This window comes from Sarcophilus harrisii, chromosome 4 (genome assembly GCF_902635505.1).
Source record: "Sarcophilus harrisii chromosome 4, mSarHar1.11, whole genome shotgun sequence".
In the NCBI taxonomy this organism is placed as follows: domain Eukaryota; kingdom Metazoa; phylum Chordata; class Mammalia; order Dasyuromorphia; family Dasyuridae; genus Sarcophilus; species Sarcophilus harrisii.
Window position 1 is genome coordinate 321,584,969 of NC_045429.1, and position 25,835 is coordinate 321,610,803.

General features: G+C 35.2%; 1 protein-coding gene across 3 annotated transcripts in view; it reads right to left on the reverse strand.

The window, feature by feature from the left end:
• Nucleotides 1–25,835, reverse strand: part of ACOX1 (acyl-CoA oxidase 1) — a 57,801-nt gene that overhangs the window by 3,337 nt on the left and 28,629 nt on the right. For 2 of the 3 annotated variants that reach the window (XM_031965841.1, XM_031965843.1), the window contains 11 exons: nt 23,740–23,900; nt 20,024–20,131; nt 18,776–18,895; nt 18,142–18,257; nt 17,738–17,907; nt 16,836–16,998; nt 8,122–8,312; nt 6,997–7,176; nt 3,175–3,280; nt 2,895–3,038; nt 2,547–2,753 (listed from right to left, as the gene is read on the reverse strand). In XM_031965841.1, the coding sequence (XP_031821701.1) occupies nt 2,547–2,753; nt 2,895–3,038; nt 3,175–3,280; nt 6,997–7,176; nt 8,122–8,312; nt 16,836–16,998; nt 17,738–17,907; nt 18,142–18,257; nt 18,776–18,895; nt 20,024–20,131; nt 23,740–23,900 (1,666 nt within the window). The remainder of the gene's footprint in view (nt 1–2,546; nt 2,754–2,894; nt 3,039–3,174; nt 3,281–6,996; nt 7,177–8,121; nt 8,313–16,835; nt 16,999–17,737; nt 17,908–18,141; nt 18,258–18,775; nt 18,896–20,023; nt 20,132–23,739; nt 23,901–25,835) is intronic. The other variant, XM_031965842.1, reaches the window with a different exon arrangement.

The following is a 25,835-nucleotide window of genomic DNA, read 5'->3' on the forward strand; positions in this document are numbered from 1 at the left end:
TTTCTTTTTGTCTCTTTTTCTATCCTGTTGAAGCAATCAGTGTTAAATAATTTGCCCAGGGTCACAAAGCTAGGAAATGTAAGTGAATTATTTATAATTTACAAAAGTGCGGCTATGAACATATTTCTACATATGGTGCTCTTTTTTAAATTTTGGAGGGGATATAAGTACCAGTATTCCTGAGTCAAAGGGTATTCACAATCTAATGATTTCTAGAGTATGGTTCCAAGCTACTTTCCAAAATGGCTGGACACCTTGTAGCTCCAACAGTAATGCATTCATATTTATGTCCTCCTCACAAACAATACCTAAAATAATAAGCTAACACTTATATGCTACTTTTTAATGTTTGCAAAGGACTTTATATTATCCCAAATGATTCTCAACAACCTTGTGAATTATCATTGCATAAATTTAACAGATGAGAAAACTGAGTCTGAATGATTCAAAGACACAGGGATCATAAAGACAGCTGAACTCCAATCTTTCTGATTCTAAACTCAGCCCTAAAATTGTTCTTTTTAACTTGTGTGGTTCTCTCAATCTCTCGTTTGGTCAAGAATTCTTCTGCTATCCAAAGTGGCCCAATTTATTTCCTTCCCTGATTCTAATTTGTTTTTGATGTGACTTTTTATATTTGGGCCATGTATTTTAGAGCTTATTTTGGTAAATAGTATAATACTTTGATCAAAACCTAATTTCTACCAGACTTCTTTCCAATTTCCCCAGCAGTTTTTTCATATAGTGAGTCCTTTCCCTGGTGGTTGGAAGCTTTGGGCTTATCTAACATTATTTTGTTTTGTTTGCTCTCAGACACTTCTAAACTGTGTGAGTCTGTGCAAGTCACCTCTGACTGCCTTAGTTTCTTCAACTGTAAAATAGGAATAATAATAGCATTTACTCCCTAGGGTTGCTGTGAAGGTCAAATGAGCTATCTGGTCTTGTGTACTTACTCTATCTGTACCAATGATCAACTTTATTTTTAATCAGTATCAAATACTTTTGATGATTACTCCTCTGTTTGAGTCATAGTACAGTTATGAAAGCCCCTTCTATTCTCATCTTTTTTTCTTATTACCTTTTAGACTCTTGATATTTTATTCTAGATCAATTTTGTTTTTATAAGCAAAGTGAAATAGTCAGAAAAAATACACGACAATAATGTAAATGGAAAGAACTATCACAAAACAGTTGAAATGGAAAATTTCATAATTATAAAGAATAAGTTTGGTCCCAAAAAAGAGATAGGGGTAAGACATTTTTTCCCTTCCTCTTATATAGAAGTTGGTGTCCTTAGGTGTGGAACACTGCACATAACAACAGATTTCAAAATGGCTTTGCTAAAATTTCCTCCTCTTTAAAAAAATTATTTGTTTCAAGGAATGATTCTTTGGGAATAAGTAGTGGAAGAACTACATAGGGAACTCTAGGTCATATAAAAATGAAAGATATCAAATCTCTTTTAACAGTCCTTTAATTTGCCAGTCCTTTAATTTAATTCAGTATGAATTTTTATTTCAAGACTCTTTCTTGTAAAGAACATATCCCTGCATTCTGTTTTCTAATTCTTTATCCTCTTCTGTTTTATGGGGGTTCATCCATTTGAATCCACAGTTAAAATCCATTATATATTCTCTGCCTCTCCCACTCTTTTTTATAGAGAAGGTGGTATAAGAGAAAGAATTTGATCAACACTACTAGTTTATAATTTAAAAAGGAAAAAAAAAGCTCCAATGATACCATTCCTTTCCTTTTCCAGTCCAGATCCTGATAACTGATTTTTATATTTTCTTTTCTTTTAATACTTCTAGTGATCTGCCCTCCAAAACTGAAATTTGTTCTGCTTTTCCCTTCTTGACGCTAACACTTCTTATTGCCTCGTGGATTTCTATTGAGTTTATTCTAATTTTCAAAGAGTCTGTTACCTGAACTCCCAAATTTTTTTCCCCACCCAGACCTATTTCATTTTTTAATCTCATTTAATTTCTTCAAAGTACTCTTATATTCCTTGGAGTTAAGTCTCTTGAGATTCTGCTGGCGGTTGTGGAGTAACTCTTCTAGGTATTTTTCTTGACCAATAATCTCTTCATGGGGTTGGTATTTTCTTACTCTTATGTCCGGCCTTGAATCCTGGTTTGGGACTTCTTTGGGTTTCTACCCAGTTTACCTGCATTGGTGTTAATTTGATGCTTCTGAACCACAGCTTTTGGCAGTCTTTTTGTGCAGTCCCTTTTAAAATATTTTTTTTTTATTAAAAAAAAAAAAAACCAAAACCAAAACCAAAATGAAAACCTGAGAATTGTCTTTGGATTTTTTGGTCACTGTTCAATATAGTCCTAAATCAAGATCATTTCTGAACTGTAAGTAGGAGAGTTGGACTCGTGTGCCTTTTCACATGACCATCTCAACTAAGAACCACTTTTCAGATTTATTCCTTTCTATTGCCAACAAAAGATACACATAAATGCAGATTTGTAATGGAAAAGCATATTGATCATGACTCACTGGTGAAAACAACGTAAAGTGAAAAAAAGGCTAATTCTTACCTGTGTTTTATTCAGTGGGGATTTCTTGGCCCATTCAAACATATTTTCATAGATATTGCCATCATAGCGGCCAAGTACAGAGCCAAGTGAAACATCTTGAAAATCAAATGCATCCACCAAAGCAGCAGCATTGGGACGGATTATGGTCAGGAGCTCTTTCATCCGCTGGTTCACTTGGGTAAGTTGGGATTCTGTCAAAATCCCCCCCTGAAAGGAACACAGAGAATTTCATTACTACTGATAATAATTTGGCATACAAATGACAAGAAACTGAAACTAATGGCTATAAGCTTAGGTCATGAACGTTTTTCTGCCAAAGTTTAACATTAAGGTTTGAAAATTACTAACCTGTAGAAAGTCCCCAGAATTCTGACTGATTCCATACAGTGCATATAAGAGACACAAATTCTTCAGGACTGTTTGAATAGGCTTGTCATCAATTTTGGAGAGATTTCCAGAAAAGATTTTTACTACCACATAGTGGCAATGAGCCTAGATAAAAGGGGGGAAAAAACAAACTCAAACAAACATAAAAGGGTGAAAATAACATATAAGAGGAGAGGGTATTTAATATATAATAAATAAGTGAATGCAGGTTCTTTTGAACTTTTACAAGTAAATCACTGACCTCACTTGCCCGAACAAGGTCCACAGAGGTTAAGTTCCATGCTATCTCTTTGCTTTTTCTGTGCTTTAATTCAGCTTGAAGGTTCCTTGCTGCAGCTTCTACTAATCTATTAGGAGAAAATATTTGATGTAGAAGAAATAGTTGGTACTACTAGTTCCCTCAATTTGTTAACCCCTCTAACTAGAAAAACTTGTAGAAGATCGTATTTTATTTTTACTTTTTATCTTTTTTTTTAAAACAACATTTAGTGTCTATCTCTCCTTTCCTCTATCTCCATACCCAATGGAACAACTGAAGGGAAAAAAAAGTAACCACCTCCAACACACAGTCCAGCAAAACAAATTTCCCCATTGGTTATATTCAAAATCTAAGCTTCATTCAGGATTTCGAGTCTGTCACTTCTCTAGTAAGAGAAATAGATGGCATGATTCATCCTTAGATCTCTGAAGTCATGGTTTATATCCTTAAAGTTTCTTTTCTTTATCATGTTGTCACTATAAATTGTAGTTCTGCTCACTTGGCTTTGCATCAACTCATAGGTCTTTTTACTTTCATCTGAAACCATACATTTCTAATGGCACAATAATATTTAATTATATTCATTTCCAAATAGGTGGCTACCTTCTTGACTTCCGGTTTAAGGCTACTACAAAAAGAGCTGTTATAAATATTTTTATACAAACGAGTCCTTTTCTTCTTTGTTTAATCTTTTTGGAACATATAGCTAGTAGTGGTATTGCTGAGTCAAGGAGTATGAGAAGTTTTTCAAATTGGAGGGAACACTTCAAATTGCTTTCCAGAATGGCTGGACCAGTCCACAGCTTCACTAACAGTTCATTAATATGCCTATTTTTCCACAGTCCCTGCAACATGATATTTTCCTCTTTTATCACTTTTGCCAATCTGATAGGTGCAAGTTACTTTATTTTGCATTTCCCTTATTAGCGATTTTCCATTTACTTATTGATAGCCTGGATGTCCTCTGATCATTTATCTATTGAGGAATGACTCAGTCTAATAAATTTGAATCAATTCTTTATATATTTTGAATATTTTTCAGAGAAACTTATTGCAGAGATTTTTTTCCCCAGATACCTCTTTTCCTTCTAATTTTAACTATCAGATTTATATAAAAACTTTTCAATTTAAAAATCAAAATCGCCCATTTTATTTTCTGTGATCTACTGTATTGTTCATGAGTTTTAAGAATCATATACTCTTCCTATATCCAGAGATTTAAAAAGTAATTTCTTCCCTGTTCCTCTAATTTGCTTATGATGTTTTCTTGACTTCTCTGTAATATTTGATATTGTAAGATCACTCATTTCTCCTTGATAACTATCAAGGAAAACCTTTTCCCTAGGTTTTCATGTCACTCCTTTTTCTTGTTTCTCTTCCCACTGGTGAGAGCACTCCTGCTCTGTCGCCTTAGTTGGATCATCATTCAGGTCACATTTATTAACCATGGTATCCATATAGGGCTCTGTCTTGCATCCTCTCTCCCTGTTATATTATTTCACTTGATTTAATTGTCTATAAGACATACGATGTCCTATCGACATCATAATGTCAAACACTTTGAAAATATCTCATTATTTTATCCCTCAAAATTCTTCATCCCTGTCTTCCCTATTATTGCTTGAGAACATGACAATCCTCCTAGTCCCCTTGGTCCCTAACCTAAATATCATCCTTGAATCCTTACTCTCAACTTTGAATATCAACTTGTTAAATTCTGTCAACTCTACCTTCAAGATATCCCTATTTATTCTGTTCTCTCCTCTGAAATGATACTACCCTGGGGCAAACCCACATCACTCCTAGATGACTACAATCGCCTATTACTTGTCTCCCTGTTTCAAGTTTCTCCTCTATTCAGCTGTCAAACTGATCTTCCTATGCACAGGTCTCTCACTATGTCAAACACTCTGTTCCTCATTAAAGAAATTCTAATAGCTCTCTCTTATCTCAAGGATTAAATATAAAATTTTGTTTACTTTTCAAAGTCTTTCATAATCTTGTCCCTACCTTTCCAATCTTTTTATACCTTACTTTCCGCCATGTACTCTGTAACCCAGTGACACTGGCCAACTTGTTCTTTGTACCCTCCAAATCTCCCGACTCCTGGCACTTTCACTAGTTATCCCCTATGGCTGGAACGAATTCTCTCCTCATTTCTACTTCCTGGCTTCTTTGGCTTTGTTCAAGTCTTAAGTCCCATCTTCTGCAAGAAGCCTTTCCTGGTCCTTAATTTTAGTGACTTCCCTCTAAGACTATCCTCAATTTTATCTTTTCTATATTTTATCTGTACACAGTTGTTTACATATTGTTTTTTTTCCCCAAGTAGACTGTGAGCTCCTTGAAAGTAGGGGCTGTTTTTTTTTTTTTTTTAATTACAGCTTTTTATTTTCAAAGCATATGCATGGATAATTTTTCAACAGTGATCCTTGCAAAACCTCGTATTCCAAATTTTTCCCTCCTTCTCCCCACCCTCTCCCCTAGATGGCAAGTAATCCAATATAGGTTAACCATGTTAAAATATGTTAAACCCAATATATGTATACATATTTATACAATTATTGTGCTGCTCAAGAAAAAATAGATTAAAAAGGAAAATATGAGAAAGAAACCAAAATTCAAGTGAACAACAACAAAAAGAGTGAAAATGCTATATTGTGATCCACATTCAGTTCCCACAGTTCTCTCTCTGGGTTAGATGGCTCTCTCAATCATAAGATCACTGGATTGGCCTCAAATCATCTCATTGTTGAGAAGAGCCACATTCATCAGAGTTGATCATCATATAATCTTGCTGTTCCCCTATAAAATGATCTCCTGGTTCTACTAATTTCACTTAGTATCAGTTCATTTATGTCTCTCCAGGCCTCTCTAAAATCATCCTGCTGGTTGTTTCTTACAGAACAATAATATTCCATAGTATTCATATACCACAATTTATTCAGCCAATCTCCAATTGATGAGCATCCACTCTGTTTCCAGTTTCTTGCCACTACAAAAAGGGCTGCCACAAACATTTTTTGCACATGTGGGTCCCTTTCCCTCTTTTAAGATCTCTTTGGGGTGGGGGTGGGGGGGCGGGGAGCTAGGTGGATAGAGCACCAGCCCCAAAGTCAGGAGGATCTGAGTTCAATTCTGGCCCCAGAGACTTAATACTTTCTAGCTGTATGACCCTGGGCAAGTCACTTAACCGCAATAGCCTCAGCAAAAAAGAAAAAAAAATCTCTTTGGGATATAAGCCCAGCAGAAACACTGCTGGGTCAAAGGGTATGCACAGTTTGATCCAGAATGTTTGGATCTGTTCAAAGTTCCACCAACAATGTATCAGTGTCCCACTTTTCCCATATTCTCTCCTATCATTATCTTTTCCTGCCATCTTAGCCAATCTGAAAGGTGGATAGTGGTATCTCAGAATTGTCTTAATTTGCATTTCTCTGATCAACAGTGATTTGGAGCACTTTTTCATATGACTAGAAATGGTTTTAATTTCATTTAAAAATTGTCTGTTCGTATATTTTGACCACTTATCAACTGGAGAATGGCTTGAATTCTTATACATTTTAGTTAATTCTCTATGCTTTTCAGAAATGAAGCCTTTATCAGAATCTTTAAATGTAAAAATGTTTTCCCAATTTATTGCTTCTGGTAGGGACCATTTTTTGCCCTTCCTTGTTTCACCAGTACCTAGCTATGTACCTGTCCTAGCAGAGGTATCTAATAAATACAAAATGATTGACCTCAAATCTGAAAACACCTATCTACTTGGAGTTTATCTTAATAAGACATAACAATATTTAAACTCACCGGGCCGCTCGACATTTATAGGCTTCTGTTAGGCTGTCTGGGCTGTTGATATCCACCATTGCTGGCCAAGCTGCCACTTGTTGTGGCTGGATGCGTTGACTAGACAGGTCATTCAAGTAGGACACCATGCCGCCCACCAACTTTCCTGAATGTACTTGATCATAGCTTTTTATCAAAAACCTAAAAGTCATCAAGTATGTGAATACTGAGTTATATTGTTTTCAATGACACAAAGAGGGGTTAAAAAAAAAAAAACTCAACTATAGAACTTAGGACTGGAAAGGTGCTTGTAACTCATCTAGGTCAAATCCCTCATTCCAGAGTGGAAGGAGAGAGGTCTGGGCAGGTGACATGACTTGCCATGGTCCAGGAATCTGGAGTCACTTTGGGCTAAGAAGGCTGACAGAAGTCTTAAGTGGTTAATACAGTTTAATCACAGTATAATAAGAGCATTCTTCCTTAATGTCATACTTCAAAGCTTTCCTGTAGCATGGAAGTGATGCTAGGTCCTCAAGGGGAGCACAAGCACTGGCCTACACCACAAAGAGTTCCATCTCAGGGATGTAATTTTGCACTTATACTACAAGAAACAAACTAATGGCTGTACACGTGCTTATAAATATAAATATAAAAATGTAGTCTTCCATTAACATTCAGGATGTAGGCTTGAAAATTACTTACCTGTAGAAAATCCCACATATTCTGACTGATTTCATATGACACAAAACAGACATGAACTTTTTTTATGGTAATTTATATGTGTTTGTTATTTAGTTTGGAAAGATTTCCTCAAGAGAGTTTTGTTACCATATAGTGTCAATACACCATTATTTTCACTCATTAATATTTCAGAGCTAGCTTTAGTTATGAGAGGCTTAAGAAGGTGACAAGATGATGAATCTCTTTGCTATAGCAACTCCCGAAGACTCTCTACTAAAGGGTTCTACTCTGTGTCCATAGAAGATGCCAACAAGCAAATGAATGAGAGATTGTTTGAAGTTCTAAAGCAGAACAGGAAAAAATGTTAATCCAGTCTAGGACTCAAGATGGGAAGTTGCAGAAAGTATCTTTCAGAGACAAAGAGATTTATCAAAAGATGTGAATAGTGAATGCACGAATCCTTACCGAGCTGTTTGAAGCATCATCACAGTGTTTTCTCCTTCAAAGGTGCAGGTGGGGGTGAAAGTGACATAGATGTTTGGGAGGCCACTGCAATGGGAGTATCCATGCCCACCACAAGCCATCCGGCAGGCTTCAATGCCAGAATTAGCTGTCCAAGAGGTGAAAGCCTTAAGTCCAGCTGTCAATGCATGAAGCTAAAGAGAAAAAACATATATCTATAAGAACATATGAGGCAAAAATGAGAAATGTGTCTAGTAAGTCAAACCAATTTTTTTTTTGAATTGGTTAAACGTTAAGTGACTTGCCCAAGATCACATAGCTAGGATGTGTGAAATGTTAAGTGTCTGAGATCAGATTTGAACTCAGGTCCTTCTGACTTCAGGACTGGTGTCCTATCCTCTGAGCCCCCTAGCTGCCTTGTCAAACCAAATATTGACACTAACAGCAATAAAAAGGTCCCAAACTATTGGATGACATTCTAATTTCCAAGTATGGTCACCCAATGGACTTGAACTCAAGTTCTTGTTATCTCTCCTAGTATGATAAATTCTTTATAATAGACTCCTTGGTATGTGATAGTTGCCAGTTAACCATTTGCACTCCCCTTTATTAAAGAATGAGCAAGTGCGTATAAAAAAATCCACAATACTAGCTTTAAAATAAACTTGCTAAAGAAAAATCCCCACATGCAAAACAAAGAAAAATATAATACTTAGTCCTTTGTTTTCTGAAATGTTAAGAAATGTTATTACATTGGTTCCCTATTCTAAGGTCCTCGATTCCATTTGAATGAAATTCAATCTTATAATAGAAGACAATCTTAAAATTAGGATGGGACTTGAAGTCCATGATCTTGAGACTTTGTGGTGATCCAGCTAGGAGTGAAACTTGCCAGTTTTTCCAATCTATTTAATTCCCATGACTAGGAAAAAGAATGCTCCTGCATCCATCCTTAGCTACCTTCAGAGATGTTCCTACTCTTGACCTTGCCATCCCTTACATTTCTACTTCCACATTCATCAGAATCACATTTGATCACAATCTTTAAACATTAACCCCTGTTCTTTATCTTCATAGTGACCTCCAATTCTATTACCTCTCAGTTCTTTTCTAGGTCATCATCCCTGTACTGACTACACTACATTCCCTTCTCATTCTGTTGAACTTGTTCAATTTTACAATATCATTTTCTCTCAAATTCCCTTTCTCTTTATCCTCTTGCTATATGTCTTGCCAGACTCCATCCTTCCCATCATCAGATTCTCTCCTATTCATATCTTAGAAGAATTCATCGAACCCTGCTTCTTGGGTTCACTAAATATTTGTTATCTAATTTTAACTGCAGCAAGGTAATCTTTCTAACTCCTTCCTAATCTCATTCTTAAGAATGCCTATTTCAAACTATTTCATCTGTTTTTAAATCTTTCACAATAGCCAGTGGAGGGGGCAACTGATAACCTTGCATCATACTTCACTAGAAAACTTGAGGCCATTTATGTAGCATTTTCTCTTCTCCCCTTCTCACATTTCTGGCATTATACATGTTCTTCACAGCAACCTCTGGTGATGAAATAATACTACTACTTGCCAAGGCCAACCCCTTTATAAGCACTCTTGAATACATCTCTCCCTGTCTGCTTCAGCAAATAGCTCCACTATCATTTGCACTCTAGTCTTCAATCTTTCTCTATCCCCACTGCCTAGAGACATATTCAAGGTTCCTCTCATCTTTAAAAAAAAAAAAAAAAAAAAAAAAACCTAATTTGCTCTCATTTCCATCTACAGTTATTCTATATTTCTTTTCTCTTTCTCAGCTAAATTCCTTGAAAAAGATACACACACACACACACACACACAATTTCCAATTTCCTTCAATAAATGACTTACTCCAAAAGTTTTCAAGGATCTCTCTCTCTTTTAATTTCAATAGTATTTTATTTTTCCAATCACATATAAAAGTAGTTTTCAACATACATTTTTGTAAGATTTTTTTTCCCTATCCTCCCCCTCACTACTCCCATCCCAAGATAGCAAGCAGTCTGGTATAGGTTATACATGTATAAATAACCATTTTAAACATATTTTCATATTAGTCATGTTGTGAAAGAAAAATCAGAACAAAAGAAAAAAACCAGCAAACAAAAAAGAGATGAAAATAGTATGCTTCAATCTGTATTCAGTTTCCATAGCTTTCTCTTTGAATGAGGATGGCATTTTCCCCTCTCAAGTCTAGTTAATTGTCTTGGATCAATGTATCCCTGAGAAGAGCTAAATCTATTACAGTTGATCACTGTATAATCTTCTTGTTGCCATGTACAATGTTCCCTTGGCTTTATTCACTTCACTTAGCATCGGTGCATATAAGTCTCTTCAAGCCTCTCTGAAAATCAACCTGCTGGTTGTTTCTTACAGAAAAATAATATTCCATAACATTCATATACCATAACTTATTCAGCCATTCCCCAATTATGGGCATCCACTCAGTTTCTAATTCCCTGCCACCACAAAAACCTCTTTCTCTTTTTAAAGGAATTAATGGATTTAATTCTTAAAAAGTGTTTACCATGAAGTGTGAATAATACTGGATTGAGTCAGAAGAGCTGGGCTGGTGACTCAGTAATTCACTCAATTGATCCTGGCTTCACTTTTCTCACCTACATAATGAGTCTGGCAAAATGAGTTCCAAAGATCCTTCTATCTTCTCTTTCTTATCTCTTGGGTTTTGTGACGTTGTTCTGTCTTACTTCTTCCTATATCTATTGCTGGATCTTTTCCATGTCCCACATATTAAATGTGGGTGTCCTTTCAAGGTTCTCTCATCTCTATACTCTCATCAGCTTTCAAGGGATCAGATGATTTGCAGATCAATATCTATCAAGCATTTTCAATCTCTTGAGCACCAGTTCTGTAACACTAAATACCTATTGGACAGGTTAAACTGAAATGTTCTATAGAAATCTCAAATTCGACATGTTCTTTTCTTTCTCTCCATTCAAACTCTTTCCAAACTTCTTTATTACTATCAAAAGCATCACTATCCTTTGAGTTATCCTGGTTTGCAACTTCAGTATTATCCTCATTATCCATATTCAATCAATTGCTAAATACTTTTTTTTATTTACAGCATTTCTTGTGAATATCCATAATATCCATCCTTTTCTCTCATGAAGTCATTATCCTAGATACGATTGGCTTTAACTACTGCTATAGCTTTTGATTGCTCTCTCCCTACTTTATGCTAAGGCAGCTAAGGCAACTGAACCTGGAGTCAGAAAGACCTACCTTTATGAGTTCAAGTCTGGCCTTTCTAGATACGTAACCCCAAGCAAGTCATTTAACTGTGTTTACCTTAATGTCCTCATCTGTAAAATGAATTGGAGAAGAAAAGAGCAAACCAGCTCAGTATCTTTGTTGAGAAAACCCTAAATGCGGTCATGAAGAGTCAGATATGACTGAAAAAGGGCTGAGAATTCTAGTATATTCCTTATGGAGCTGCTAAAATATTCTTTTTAAAAAGCATGAGCTCTGAGGTACTACTACACACCTGTCAGATTGGCTAAGATGGCAGGAAAAGATAATGACAAATGTTGGAGGGGATGTGGGAAAACTGGGACACTGATGGATTGTTGGTGGAGTTGTGAACGGATCCAACCATTCTGGAAAGCAGTTTGGAACTATGCTCAAAAAGTTACCAAACTGTGCATACCCTTTGATCCAGCAGTGTTTCTACTGGGATTATATCCCAAAGAGATCTTAAAGGAGGGAAAGGGACCCACATGTGCAACAATGTTTGTGGCAACCCTTTTTGTAGTGGCTAAAAACTGGAAATTGAATGGATGCCCATCAATTGGAGAATGGCTGAGTAAATTGTGGTATATGAATGTTATGGGATATTATTGTTCTCTAAGAAATGACCAGCAGGATGAATACAGAGAGACTTGGAGAGACTTACATGAACTGATGCTAAGTGAAATGAGCAGAAGCAGGAGATCATTATACACTTCAACAACAATAGTATATGAGAATCAATTCTGATAGAAGTGGATATCTTTGGCAATGAGAAGATCCAAATCAGTTCCAATTGATCAGTGATGAACAGAATCAGTATACCAAGTGAAAGAACACTGGGAAATGAGTGTGGACCACAACATAGCATTTGCATTCTTTCTGTTGTTGTTTGCTTGCATTTTTGTTTTTCTTCCCAGGTTATTTTACCTTCTTTCTAAATCTGATTTTTCTTGTGCAACAAGATAACTGTATAAATATGTATACATATATTGTATTTAACATACACTTTAACATGTTTAACATATATGGGACTACCTGCCTTCTAGAGGAGAGGGTGGAGGGAAGGAATGGAAAAGTTGTAACAAATTTTTTCAAGGGTCAGTGTGGAAAAATTACTCATGCATATGTTTCATCAATAAAAAGCTATAATAATAATTTTTAAAAATAAATAAAAATAAAAAACATGAGCTATGTCACTCTTCTCCTCAACTCAATAAATTCTAGTAGCTCCTGATTAACTTTTCATTTGATTTCTTTTAAACAAGTTTTTTCCCACCCAAAATTTTAACCTAATTTTAATCCTAAATTCGCACTGGAATATAAAAATCCCATATTTCCTTTTTGAAGGAGTTCAGCACCTAGCCTACCATCTTCCTCTCTTCCCCAACTCTTGCCATTATACTAGAAGACTTGATTTCATGCAGATGTTCTCTCAAACTCCCTCATTTCTCACTTCTTCAACTACTTACTATCCATGACCTCTTACTTCAAACTCTGTTTCTGCCACATAGAGGAATGCCACACTACCTTTTGATATTATTCACAGGCATTTCACTTTCCTAGTTAGAGTTATCTCATCATAATCCCTTATAATTTTACCTTGTCCTATACATTACCCTCCTATAACTTTTATATACTCTTATTGAGACCACCATTCCCTCCAACCTCAGAACTTTCTCAGGCAATTATCCCTGCTAGGAGTTGACTCTCTTCTTTCTCCAACCCTGACTCCACAGTAAGCCATTTCAATCCTACAATGTCCTCTGCTTTTGAATTCCTTCCTCCTTTGTTTTGCCATTTCCCCCATACCATATTAGTCTTGATTACTCCCAAATACCTAGTCTAACCCTATTATCAGCTATTAAATGAAGCTGGAGGAAATGCTACAAAAATGCTAACTAGGTACATTAAAAATCCATGTTATTCAAGCAGAACTAGATCCTCAATCTTTTTGTTTCTTCCCAAGTGATTTCCTATCTCATTCTTCCTTTCCACAGAAGTTATTTCAAACTTTTTATTCCCTCAAGCTTTCCCATACCTGCTTTCCCCCACATCTAGATGAAGAGCTTACCTTTTATTTTACAGAAAAAACCGAAGCCATTCAACATGTGTTCCCTCTAACCCCATTCTCTCCATTTCCTTTTCTCCCCTCCTTTCCCCCAGTATCATCTTCTTGACAAGGCCAATCGTGGTACTTATGCACTTGATGCCATACACTTCTCCAAAGATTTGAATCTTCAATAGTTCCCTTTCCTTATCTATAACTTCTCCCTATCACCCGGTTTCTTTCTAACATCTTCAAACATTCCCAAATCTCTATTCCCTTTAACAACCCTTTAATAGATTGGATGACTTCCTCAGGATAAAGGTCTTTTTCCCTCATCCTTCAGTCACATTCCTTGAGAAGGATACACTCACTGTCCTTTCCTCTTACTCCTTCCTCAACCCTTTGCAATATGGCTTCCAACTTCAATCAACTGAAATTACTCCCTCCAAAGACCTCCAATGAGGGCTCTACCACATCTGGGAAGTTTTCTTTTCAGTCCTAAGTCTTCTTGACCCCAGGTACTGCATCTGCATTGCTGACCACCCTCTACCCTCTCTCCTCTCAGTTTTTGTGACACTGTTCTGTCTTGGCTCAGCTCTTACTTGTGTGATCACTTTGATTCTGTCTCCTTTGCATTTAGGGGAGATTACTGCCCCTCTCTCCAATACAGAAAACTGTTTTTCTCTGTTTTTCAAACTGGACATCTCTACACTTTTGCAAGACCCATTCCCCTCATACCTAGAAAATACTCTTCCTTAACCTTGTCTCAGAATTCCTCTTTCTATTATCACTGAATATATTTTCACATGTGCAGTATTTGCCATCTTGTCCATCAGGATGTATGCTCACAGAGGAAGGCTTATTTCATTCTTTGGACTCATATCCCCAGCACACTGCTTGGCACATAATAGAAGCTCAATAAATACTTGAAGGATTGGGTTGATGGATTTATTTAAAGTTCCTCCCTACCTCTTCAGTCTTCTTACATTTTACTTCCTCTAGAACTTTCCAGCTCACCAGACCTTCTTTCTGTTCTTTCCACATGCCACTCTCTCCCAGTTTTGTGTATTTTCAAACAGTTCAAAACTGTGGCTGGCTGTCTTTCATGCCAGGAAGGCTCTTCCTTCACCTTGTGGAATTTCTGGCTTCCTTCAAGATTAAACTCAGACACTACCTTTAGCAAGTATTCTTTCCTGGTCCCCACAGCAGCTGGGGCCTTCCATTCTAGATTCTCTTCCATCCATTTCCTTAAAAAATGCTTGGTGAATGACTAAAGCATTTCTTTTAAGTTCATATAAGAAGTTTTGTTTTTTTGTTTCTTGAAAAGGTAAAACATTTCCTGGTTTAGAGAGAATTCAAGTTAGCAAAGGGAACCTTGCTTGTTTCATTCTTAATAAATTATTTCTAGCAGACACTGGTTAAATACAATATGGTAAGAAAGTTTCTTTCACATTATGCAAACTCATACTATTCAAATCTTCATCTCTGAAATTCAATTTCAGAAAAATCAGTGTCTCTCTTTTGGAAAGTGTCTGAAACTTTTATAGTCTTTATCAATCAATCTACTTTGAATATTGTTAGAATTTTGGAGTTGGAAGATGCTTCAGATGCTACCTAGCTCAACCTATACCCAAACAGGAATCCCTTCTACATCATCTCTGACAAAATGTCCATCTACTTAATAACCTATAATGATAGGTCATTTAATCACCTCCTGAAGTAACCCACTTTATTCCAGAATAGTTTTAATGACTAGAATGTTCTTCCTTTATGGTAAAGATAATGAACTATGAAAGATTCCATAACTCTGATCAATATAATGACCTATCAGTTTCATGAACAATATGTTATCTCTATCTCTAAATAGAGAAAAAAATGGACTCAAGAGTACATATTGAAGTATAACTTTTTGTTTTCTTGTTTTCAAATTTGTTTTCCTTATTTGTAATGGGCTTTTTATTTCTTAGTGGTAAAGGAAAGGACTGGGGGTAGGGAAACTGGAACTGATAATAAAATAAAGCAATTAAAAGTTCTTACTCATCTTGAAATTTGTGTCTCTAAAGTTTCCAATTACTGATATAAATTTTGCCCTTCAAGGGCCAAGTATTGAAACTAAGGCATGGTTTTCAGTCCATTCAGTATCCTCCTCCTGGGTAAATTCTCTAGCTTATTAATATTTTCTCCAAAATGTGACTTCCAGAACTGAACATAATTCTCTCTATATAGTTTGACCAAGGGAGAATAAAGAACTATTAGTTCTCCTGTTCTAGACACCATCTTTCTATTAATACAACCTACACTTTCACCAGAATATACTTTAACCCAAGAATTACAACTTTTTTTTTTTTTTGGGGGGGGGGAGAGGGAAGGGAATTGGGATTGAATTGCACTATTTTAATTCTTAGTAAATTTCATCTAATTAGGTGCTAGCCATCATTTTGGTGCTCTGAGATCTTTTTTGGATCCTGATTCTCTCATCTTATCCCTCCTAGCTTTTTGTCTTCTATAAATTGTATAACATGCCATTCAGATCTAAGAAACTGATGAAAACAGTGAGTTGCATAGGATAAGAACAGAATACTGATGTATTAGGTTAGAGACCTAAGTTGAGACTGCCATTCTTTGTATCTCCTATGCAAATCCATCTATGGAAAAAAATCTTATAGCCTTGTCTCATAGCCAAAGTCCAAAGACAATTTATTAATATATAAGCATTTGACTTGGAGAGAGGATGAAAGGGTCATCCCCTTGCATTGCATAGTTATTGTGAAACAAAAGATAAAATACCTCAGCAAAATAAAAAAGCACATAATTTAGGGTTAGGGCTTTTGATGTGCTTAAATAGTATTATAGTGTCAATGTCAGCCTACCTTTGGAGAAATAGTTTCTTAAAACCAATCACTGTCTTTTAGCCTATTCCCCTTTAAAGAGTCCCCTTTCAATTTAGTCAAAGATATATATTAGATACCTCTCTTAATTGGATCAGACAAGAAAACACACCTACTTTTGGTTTGTTCATAAAATTAAACCTTGGTTTTAGGAAATTAAGATCCCTCTCTGGAGTGTGCAAGGAATACACACACACACACACACACACACACACACACACACACATGTTATATTATAGTATATTAGATAATTCACTCCAATAACTTCAGACCAAGAAACTGTCATAGTATTTTTTTCTGAACATTTTATAAAACAACTGAGGTCAGTGTTATAAGCTTCTACAAATTAAATTGTATTATCATCCAACCTGTAACTCTTCCTTTTGTCTATAAAGATAGTGTGAGAGATTTTGTCAAAAGCCTTGCTGAAATTTAGGGATAATACATCTAAGGTACTTTTCTTCTCATTTTAGTCAGCCAGATTAAATAAATACCTCAGGCAGTTCACTAAGATCTCCTTGGCTGATGTCCACATTAATGCGATGATAGGTTTCTTTCATGTAGGCTCCCACAAATTGAAAGGCAAAGGCAGTGGCCAAGAGAGGAAAAAGTTTAAATTGTTGGGTCTGAAAATCCAAAATCTGGGGTTCAGGATCACTAGAGCAAAATGAGAATAATGAAAACATGTTTCACAGATACTGACAATTTTTCTGATGTTTAGTTTTGGTTTTTCTAATTTTTTTCCTATTCAATCTAGGATAGCATGAGCTAAGATTCTAAGGAAGTAACAATTAACATAATTTTAACAATGAAATTTGTGCTTAAGTGACTAAATGAAACATATGGATCATACTTTTAGAAAAAGTAACTACATACTTAATTTTAAAAATTGGCTAAAGTCACTGACATTAAAAAAGTCCATTCTTCTTCCAATTACTTCTTCCTTTTTCAGGTAGAAAAGGGTTATTATAAAGGAGCTATACCTATTGGTAGCAAAAGCAAGAGGAAGCATAAACTACCGTTTATCTTTCACAACAGAAAAGGACGTTCAACTCTAAGTTAACTTCCTTTATCCAAAATTTATAGCTGTTAGCAGAAAAAGGAATTTTCAAGTTTTGTTCACTATTTCTTCATCTAGGGAGCTGAGAAGGTTTTCTTGCCAGTCTCACCTTCTCACACCAGTCTCCATGATAAGAAAATGGTATAACTTCCATTTTTCAAGAGAGAAAATAGAGTTATCAATTATAGTAGTAAGAACAAGACATCATAGTCTAAATCTAAGCATTATCACATGATTTATGTATATGTAGCTTACGGGAACCTTGCTATTCTGAATGGGCACAAACAAGGGCATATCATTGGCAATCCCTACTTTTTAGACATCAATCACTCTTACCCTGGCTGGATTTCAGACTGATGCCTTACTAAACTATAACGGATGGCAATAGTGCAGGCTTTAGACAACGATCGAGCTGCCTCTCCCACAAGGAAGGATCTGACAAACACCATGGTTCCATAAGTCAGTTTATTATTCAAAGGCTTCACATATGTGCCATCAGGTTTGACCTAATAGAAAAAACGAAATAAAATTGGCTTGGAGACCGTTTTTCTTGTTAAAATCTGAAATGTATTTTCAGCAAAACAGAACACATTCCTTAAAAAATGAATTCATTTTCATTTTAAGTTAACAGAGTAATAAAATTATGTTATTAATTAAAGAATAAAGATTTCCAATCCTAATGGCTACTCACAACCAGAATTTTCAAAGCAACTACTGTTTTCCTCTTTTGTGTCTAATACCTGGGCATACTTCATTAGCATGTTTTCCCGAGGAATTCGATAGTTGTCCATCTTTAGGTAACCATTATCCATTTCATCATAGCCAAATTTGGGCCCAATGTCTCCAACAATAATGCCTACAATAGAAGAAAAAAGGGGACAAGAAACACTGAAAAGCTAACTTTTGCTATAAAAAGAAAATATATTGTGGTAAATCTACTTTTAGAAATAGTTTCTTCCTAGTAAATGTTTTTGGGACTTGGGGGTGGGTGGGTGGAAGCAGGCAAGGAAAACATAGCAAACTAAGAATAATAAACTCAAATTATATTAGTTTATTCTTAAGCTAGATATAAGCCAAGCCTATAGCACTATTCTAATAACAGAAGGCTTTCTTCATTAACAATGACTCTAGGTATTATTTCTAACTGGAAAACAATAATCTAATAATTCTCCCAATGCTAATTACTTAGGCAGTCTTTTGAAAATCGTGACAACTATCTAAGTAATCTATCTACAATCTAGTTTCAACCTTCATCTGGGTATTTAAATATAAAATGAAATAAATGGCTTCAAAAGTACTAGGAATTCCTTTAGCAGAACAACCAAAGTGGTTAATTTCGTTTCCGTCCTTGGTACCAAATAAACAGAATTTTACCTGGCAAAGGTTTGTGGGTTCCTATTTCACGAATAGGTACAATGAAAGCATGTAATCCATAGCACTCTCCCTTAGTGTAGAGCTGAGCCAGAACTATGGCATGATTTGAAGTTTTCCCAACTGCAATATTGAGACCAAGAATAAGCATAGTAAAGAAAAGCTTTTTATTTTCAAAACACATGCATTTTCAATATTTACGCTTGTAAAACCTTGTGTTCCAAATTCTCTTCCTGCTTTCCCCCATCCCCATCCCTAGACAGCAAGTAATTCAAAATATTAAACAAAAGATTCTTAAAAAAAAAAAAAAAAAGCTAAACCACACAATTCCCAGAAACACTTTTCAAATGAGAGCACCAATACTGAACATTCAGAAACAGGATCCACCTCCACAAAAGTTTTTGCTAGCATTAACTCCATTTCCCAGGATATTTTGAATCGCCTCTTTCTTTTTTTTTCTTTTGGCCGAGGCAATTGGGGTTAAGTGACTTGGCTGAGGCCAGATTTGAACTCAGGTCCTCCTGACTTCAGGGCCACTGCTCTATCCACTGCACCACCAAGCTGTCCCAGAACTGCCCTTTTCTAAAAAAGGAAATTCATTTGAAATTTTTCTTAAATTTTTGGACTGTCTCTAGAAATACTTTTTCCTTTTTTTTCTGTCAAAATTTTATTTGCTACCTGACTTTATGCAATTAGACCTATAAAATTGAACTTTTTACTATTGATCTTACTATACGAAATATACTTAAAAGGAAATATATTCAAATGGGGGGAATATGTTATTTGTTCAAAGGTGTTCATATCAAAAATAGTGCAGTGGATAGAGCACCGGCCCTGGAGTCAGGAGGACCCAAGTTCAAACCCAGTCACAGACACTTAATACTAGCTGAGTGACCCTGGACAATTCACTTAATCCCAATTGCCTCTTAAAAACAACAACAAAGAAATAGCTCAAATATGCAACAATAAGGGAATGGACAGGTGAAGTATGGAATATTAACTATGAGGAACAATATCAGTTCATGGAAAGTTTATGTGAAAAAGGAGGAACACAAGATTACAGATATATTACAGTTATGAAAAAAAGATTATAACTATTACCTAATGATTAGTAACAAATTTGGGGTGATTAAATTCCTTTTCCATTTGTGCATATACATACACATTATAATATATCACCTTGATATCTGAAATAGAATCTTATAATAAATCTTAATTTCTGACTGTGAAAATGTATATAACATTACTTACGTCCACCAGGCCACCACTTAATGGAAGTAACAGTAGGGCTGTTGAGAATAAACTCCTGTGTTTTAGGGTCATAAGTTGCTGTGGTTTCCAGGCCTCGAAGATGAGTTCCTATTGAAAAGAAATACAGTTAGTTTATAAAAAGCAAGAGGAAAATGTGAATAATGTGGAAATTCCTAAATTAAGACTTAGCTCAATTCTTCGATTTCTCTCACTGCTAATTAAAAAAGCCCCTCATACAGATGAGCTAAGAAACAATGTGGTTGAGTAGATAGTTGGTTTGTCTTATAGTCTAGAAGATGAATTTGGGTTTTGTTTTTATCAGATTTTTAACTATAAATCATTTAATCTCATACTGCCCCAGAAAACTAAGATTAAAAATACAAATAGCGGAAGGAGTTTCCATTTTCCACAAAGGGATTCTTCTGCCACTTAAATCAGAAGGCCAACAACAAAAAAAAGAGCTGATGAGTACAAGTAATAAGCTTTCTATTGGATGCCCTAATGTATAGGCTTAAGATAGTTTCTACGTTAGCCTTATTATTAAGACACCACTATGTTCAGATCCCCTTAAGCTACACCTATTTCTAAAAATAGTATTTCCTACAAGAGTATAATATATCACTGAATGAAATCATCTCAAGGGATTTTAACCATTCTTTTTGAACTCTAAATTGGGTATATGCTTGTTTCATTTAACAAAATATCTATCATAATTATTCAGTATTTATGTCATTACAAAGGGTAACATTATCTGATGAAAGAAAAGACTAATAAAAATAATGAGACAATATTAAAGTACATGCAAAACAAAGCTTTGTTTTTGCCTTTCTTTGACTTCCCATAGCTTACTATATAGCACCTGGTACATGGTAAAAAATTGAGTGAAACAGGTATATCAAGATTGTAAAGGAAGGATTTCATTTTAGGGTGTAATAAGATTAAGGGTGGGGTGGGGTGGAATGGAGAAGAGAAGCAGGAAAGGGCCAAAGACAGAAGGGATCCTATACAATGCCCTCTTAAATTCCTGAAAGCAAAATAACAAAATATGCATCTTCTTTCAAGCTTTCAATGCTAGGCAGCCACTTACCATTTTATAAATGAACCTGCCTTTTATACTGACTACTTTTCTAGAGAAACATTTGAACTATGAACAAATACAAATGCATTTTTAAGTTAAAACAGACCCCATATTTTTTGAGAACAGCAGCAAATCTAGATGGTAGATACTGCCTAAAAATTAATGAACAAATAACTCAGAAATTTCTAAAGTTATGAGTAGTGTTAAGAAAAATCCTCATTTTTCTACTCTTAAGATTTTTTACTATTATAAAATTATATATAGTAAATAGTTTCTTTTAATGAAAAGCAGGCATTTTAACTTCCATCATCTTTTTTGCTTTATTTTTCTTTAAAAACAGACAAATCAACCAACCAGGAAAAGCCCTTCAAAAGAAAAGTATGAAAATATCTAATAAGCCAAGAGAGATAATGAGAAAATATGAGTAAATAAATAAACAGTTTCCTATTGTGCAAATCTGAGATAACTCTATAGAGTTAAGCTGTGGTTGAATGAAAAAGAAAAAAGATTCTGTTTGAGGAAGAAAAAAAAAAACCTATAAGTATACAGCACAAACCAGATAATTTTCTGAAAACTTAGAGAAGCATGGAAGTTATAGTAAATGATGGTAGTTAATATTAAGTTAGAAGAGGGATGTCAAGAGGATTAGCCCTTACAATTAACGATAGAAAAAAAAAAGGAACAGAAAAGAGAAAAATAAGGAACTCAGTGCAGGATGTGAGAGCTAATATAAGGGAATATTGTCTCATGTAGTCTGTTTTTTAGCCTAGCAATTCCAAGGTAAATGATTCAGATCTGTTTTGCAGGCAGCATGACAGTGAAAATAACACAGGGCTTTGGAGTCAGAAGATTGAGGAGCAAATTTGCTTCCCTTGTCACTTACACCAAGTCACTTAACCTGGCACAGGTTCTTAACATTTATTTGTCATGAATGCCTGCTCTATCATATACTACTGAGGTAAGTAAATATGATGATGTAACATTAGTTGTGTTTATACTAGAGATGATTACAAGATCAAGGTTTAAGTCACAAAAAAATGACAAAACTGATGACAGAAAGATGAGTCATAGTGAAAAGTTGCAACACTAAGCTTCGATGGGCTTATAAATCCTTACAAATTCTAAGGACTGACTTTATACCCTTATCTTTAAAAGGAAGGCAACCATAACTGAACCATGATAAAAATGTATAGTTAGCCAATCTGTGAGATCATGTAACCCTAGTTATTTCCACTGAACAAGGGTTCATTCTTTGCCAAGACAACACATATAAAAGCTTTGGACTTTAAAATTGTTTCTTCTTCCCTTAAGATTTTTCCTACAAGAAGCCCAACCAACCATTACATTGAATTCCCAATCCCTATATATTGGAATCTTTACATACTGTTAAACCGTTGGAGTTGATAGAGACAATAATTATCTAACTTGGCATGGTTCAATATGATTGATTTGATCTTAGAAGGAGATATTTTGGGCCAGAACTTGAAACAAGGTACTAAGTACAACTGATGGAAATGATGCTTATGTTCACACTTTTAGAGAGCTCATAAGTATCTAAGTACTCAATGGAGTTCACACATTTGGGAGATTTCAGGGCTTAGTATGAGATATCCGAATTCACACCTCCCTTAGGGCCAGAGAGCACTCTGGGAGATAACCCAAAATCCCTCTCTCTCCAGACGGAGGAGTTAACCTTTGGGAGATCATATATATACAGGAAGCTCTTAGAGCTGGGGAGAGTTTTCTTGGGAACATTGACTGGGGTCAGAGAGGAGCACTGTGGGAGGAAGCCCACAAGCCATATCTTCGAGGCAAGAGAGATTCATCGTATCTTCTACCTTGGTGCTGGCTGGAGTCGGAAGGACAAACCTTTGGATTTGGAGACATTCAGGCGGAGCTCTTAGAACCAAGCGGAGAGACAGGCCTCTGAGCTAACCGGGCTATATTGAAGGACACAATAAAAGATCTGAACTCTTTTATCACCTGGTTGTGTTTTGGAAAAAGAACACCCACATTTTGGCGCCTGAACAGGGACTGACAGGCCCTTCAGTGGATTTCAGTGGAAAAGCTCTGATCCTGATTTCAGTGGAAAAGTCTCTGATCCTGATTTCAATGGAAAAGCCAGTGACTCTGATTTGAGTGGAAAAGTCTCCTCAACCCAGAAATTAGAGTGAGTACAACAAAGAAATTTTGTTAAAAGAGTTAAAGTAGAATTTCAGCTAAGATGGGACAGATGTTTAGAAAACAGCCCTTCTGTTTCTGTTCAAGGATATTTTAATTTTTCTATCCTATATTTTTGCCTGCCTACATTTTTTATTTCCTTCACAGGCTAATTATATAATATTTCAGAGTCCGATCCTTTTTGTACAGCAAAATAATGGTTTGGTCATGTATACTTATTTTGTATTTAATTTATACTTTAATAGATTTAACATGTATTGGTCATCCTGCCATCTATGGGAAGGGATGGAGGGAAGAAGGGGAAAAATTGAACAAAAGGTCTGGTAATTGTCAATGTTATAAAATTACCCATGCATATAAGTTGTAAATAAAAAGCTGTAATAAAAAAAATATATATATTAAAAAAAAAAAAAAAAAAAAAAAAAAAGCCCAACTACACCAGAGGAATGTACCATACCATGGCCCATTTCTGTCTGGGCATAAGTGCCAATAATCTCCAAATTCCAGGCTGGCATGAAGAAGCGTTCCTGCTGCTCCTGGGTTGCCTGGTGAAGTAATGTGGGCAGAAACATGCCCAAGTGAAGGTCCAGAGGCTCAGGACGCCCACGATGCACAAAGCTGTGAAGGCATGCCAACGATGGGCATTTGAGGGTCACAGATGCAAGAGATTCATCAATTTGGGAAGACGGATTAAAGAAAGGAGACAAAAAAGATCTTGTGTAAGAATTAGGTATGCAGATTTCAGCCCAGATTTGGAGCATTGTCTATTTCTGTACCAATTTTGAAATGTAGGTTATTTTGATTTTTGTGAGCTTGCTACATAATACTTTCTAATACTTAAACTAGAAAGTATAAAGTTATTTTCCATAAGATGACTGATTACTTATAGAAAAATAATTATCTCACAGATGAAGTGCCAATGTAGTAAGAAAGATCCTTAAAGGAAATAAAAATTTTAGAACAGGTTGTCTTAAATTAGGAATCAATTCCATATCGCTTTATATGGAGCAAAGAGCTGAATGAGAGAGTTTGGTCCAGCCATGGTACCTTTAATGGCACTGCTATGATATGCAGCTGCTCTGACCTTTGGGGTGACCTTGGGGTTTATTAGTTGAAACTAATAAACAAAAGGAAATTGAATCATGCCTACCAAAAGCCAGTCATTCTTAAAATAGCTTTTCTATACTGGTATTTTTTTTTTTAAGTTTTTAATAAAACTGATTTATGTTTTCTGATAAAATTCTGTTCATGTCACAATCTCAAAAAAACAAAACAAAAACCCAATATCCTAACCACATTTTTAAAAAAAAAGATGTAATTATCCTCTAAGCTAACATAGAAACAGACAGTGCTCTTCATCCCAGTCATTTATTCAGAAAATCAGTCATAGAGATCCAATTAAGGAAAGGACAAATACTTTTAAAGAGATAATGTACAGTAAGCCTTCATTAGTTATTATAACTTAGAACAGTTAATTCAATTAATTTCAAATTAATTTTCCAAGATTATTTCCATTAAAAATTTAAAGGAACCCAAGAATGCTATGAAAGTTTTTTTTTTTTTTTTTTTAATATCACGTGCAGTCATGGTAAATGTCACAGATCCTTACAATTGAAAGGAATTCCATCAATATAACCCATAACCCAAAGGAATCTCAATTCATATGGTCATTGGGTCTGAACAGACTAGTATTTTTATAAAATTGTTTGGGTATTCAAATTTCGCCATTTCTAGTTATAATTTTAGCTTCATGAAACTTTCTTTATGCCATCCTGAAAAAATGTTTAATAATGATTTTACAAGCTTTCCATTTTTTAACAATTTCAAACAAGAAATAAAGTCTTTAGAAATCCATTATTTAAAGAGGGCCAAAAGCTGTGTGGCCCTGGGCAAATCACTTATACCCAATTGCCTCAGCAAAATAAATAAATAAAGAGGGCTCAGAAATCTGAAAACCAACTCTTCCTTTCCCATTATCTTAGTTTCAACTTGGTTCCCATCTGTACATGGTTTTGACTTCATATCATCATTCCTTTCTCAATCCACTTGGAAAAATTCAAACTTTAAAATAAAAGCTATCAATAAAAATTTATTTTTAATAGCTTTTTATTTCTTAAAATACATGCAAAGATAGTTTTCAACATTTACTCTTGCAAAACCTTGTGCTCCAAATTTTTCTCCCTCCTTACTTCCTCCCTCCCCTAGAAATCAAGTAATTCAATATATAAAACATATATATGTTAAACAGTTCTTCTAAACATAATTCCATTATTTATCATGCTGCACAAGAAAACTTAGATCAAAAAGGGGAAAAAAAGAGCAAACCACTGCAACAATAAAAAAAAAAGTGAAAATACTATGTCGTGATCTGCATTCAGTCCTCTCTTGAATACAGATGGTTCGCTCTATCACAATTCTATTGGAATTGGTCTGAATCACCTCATTGTTGAAAAGAGCCAAGTCCATCAAAGTTGGTCATGCTATAATCTTCTTGTTGCTGTGTACAATGATCTTCTTTCTGCTTCTACTCAATGCACTTAACATTAGTTCATG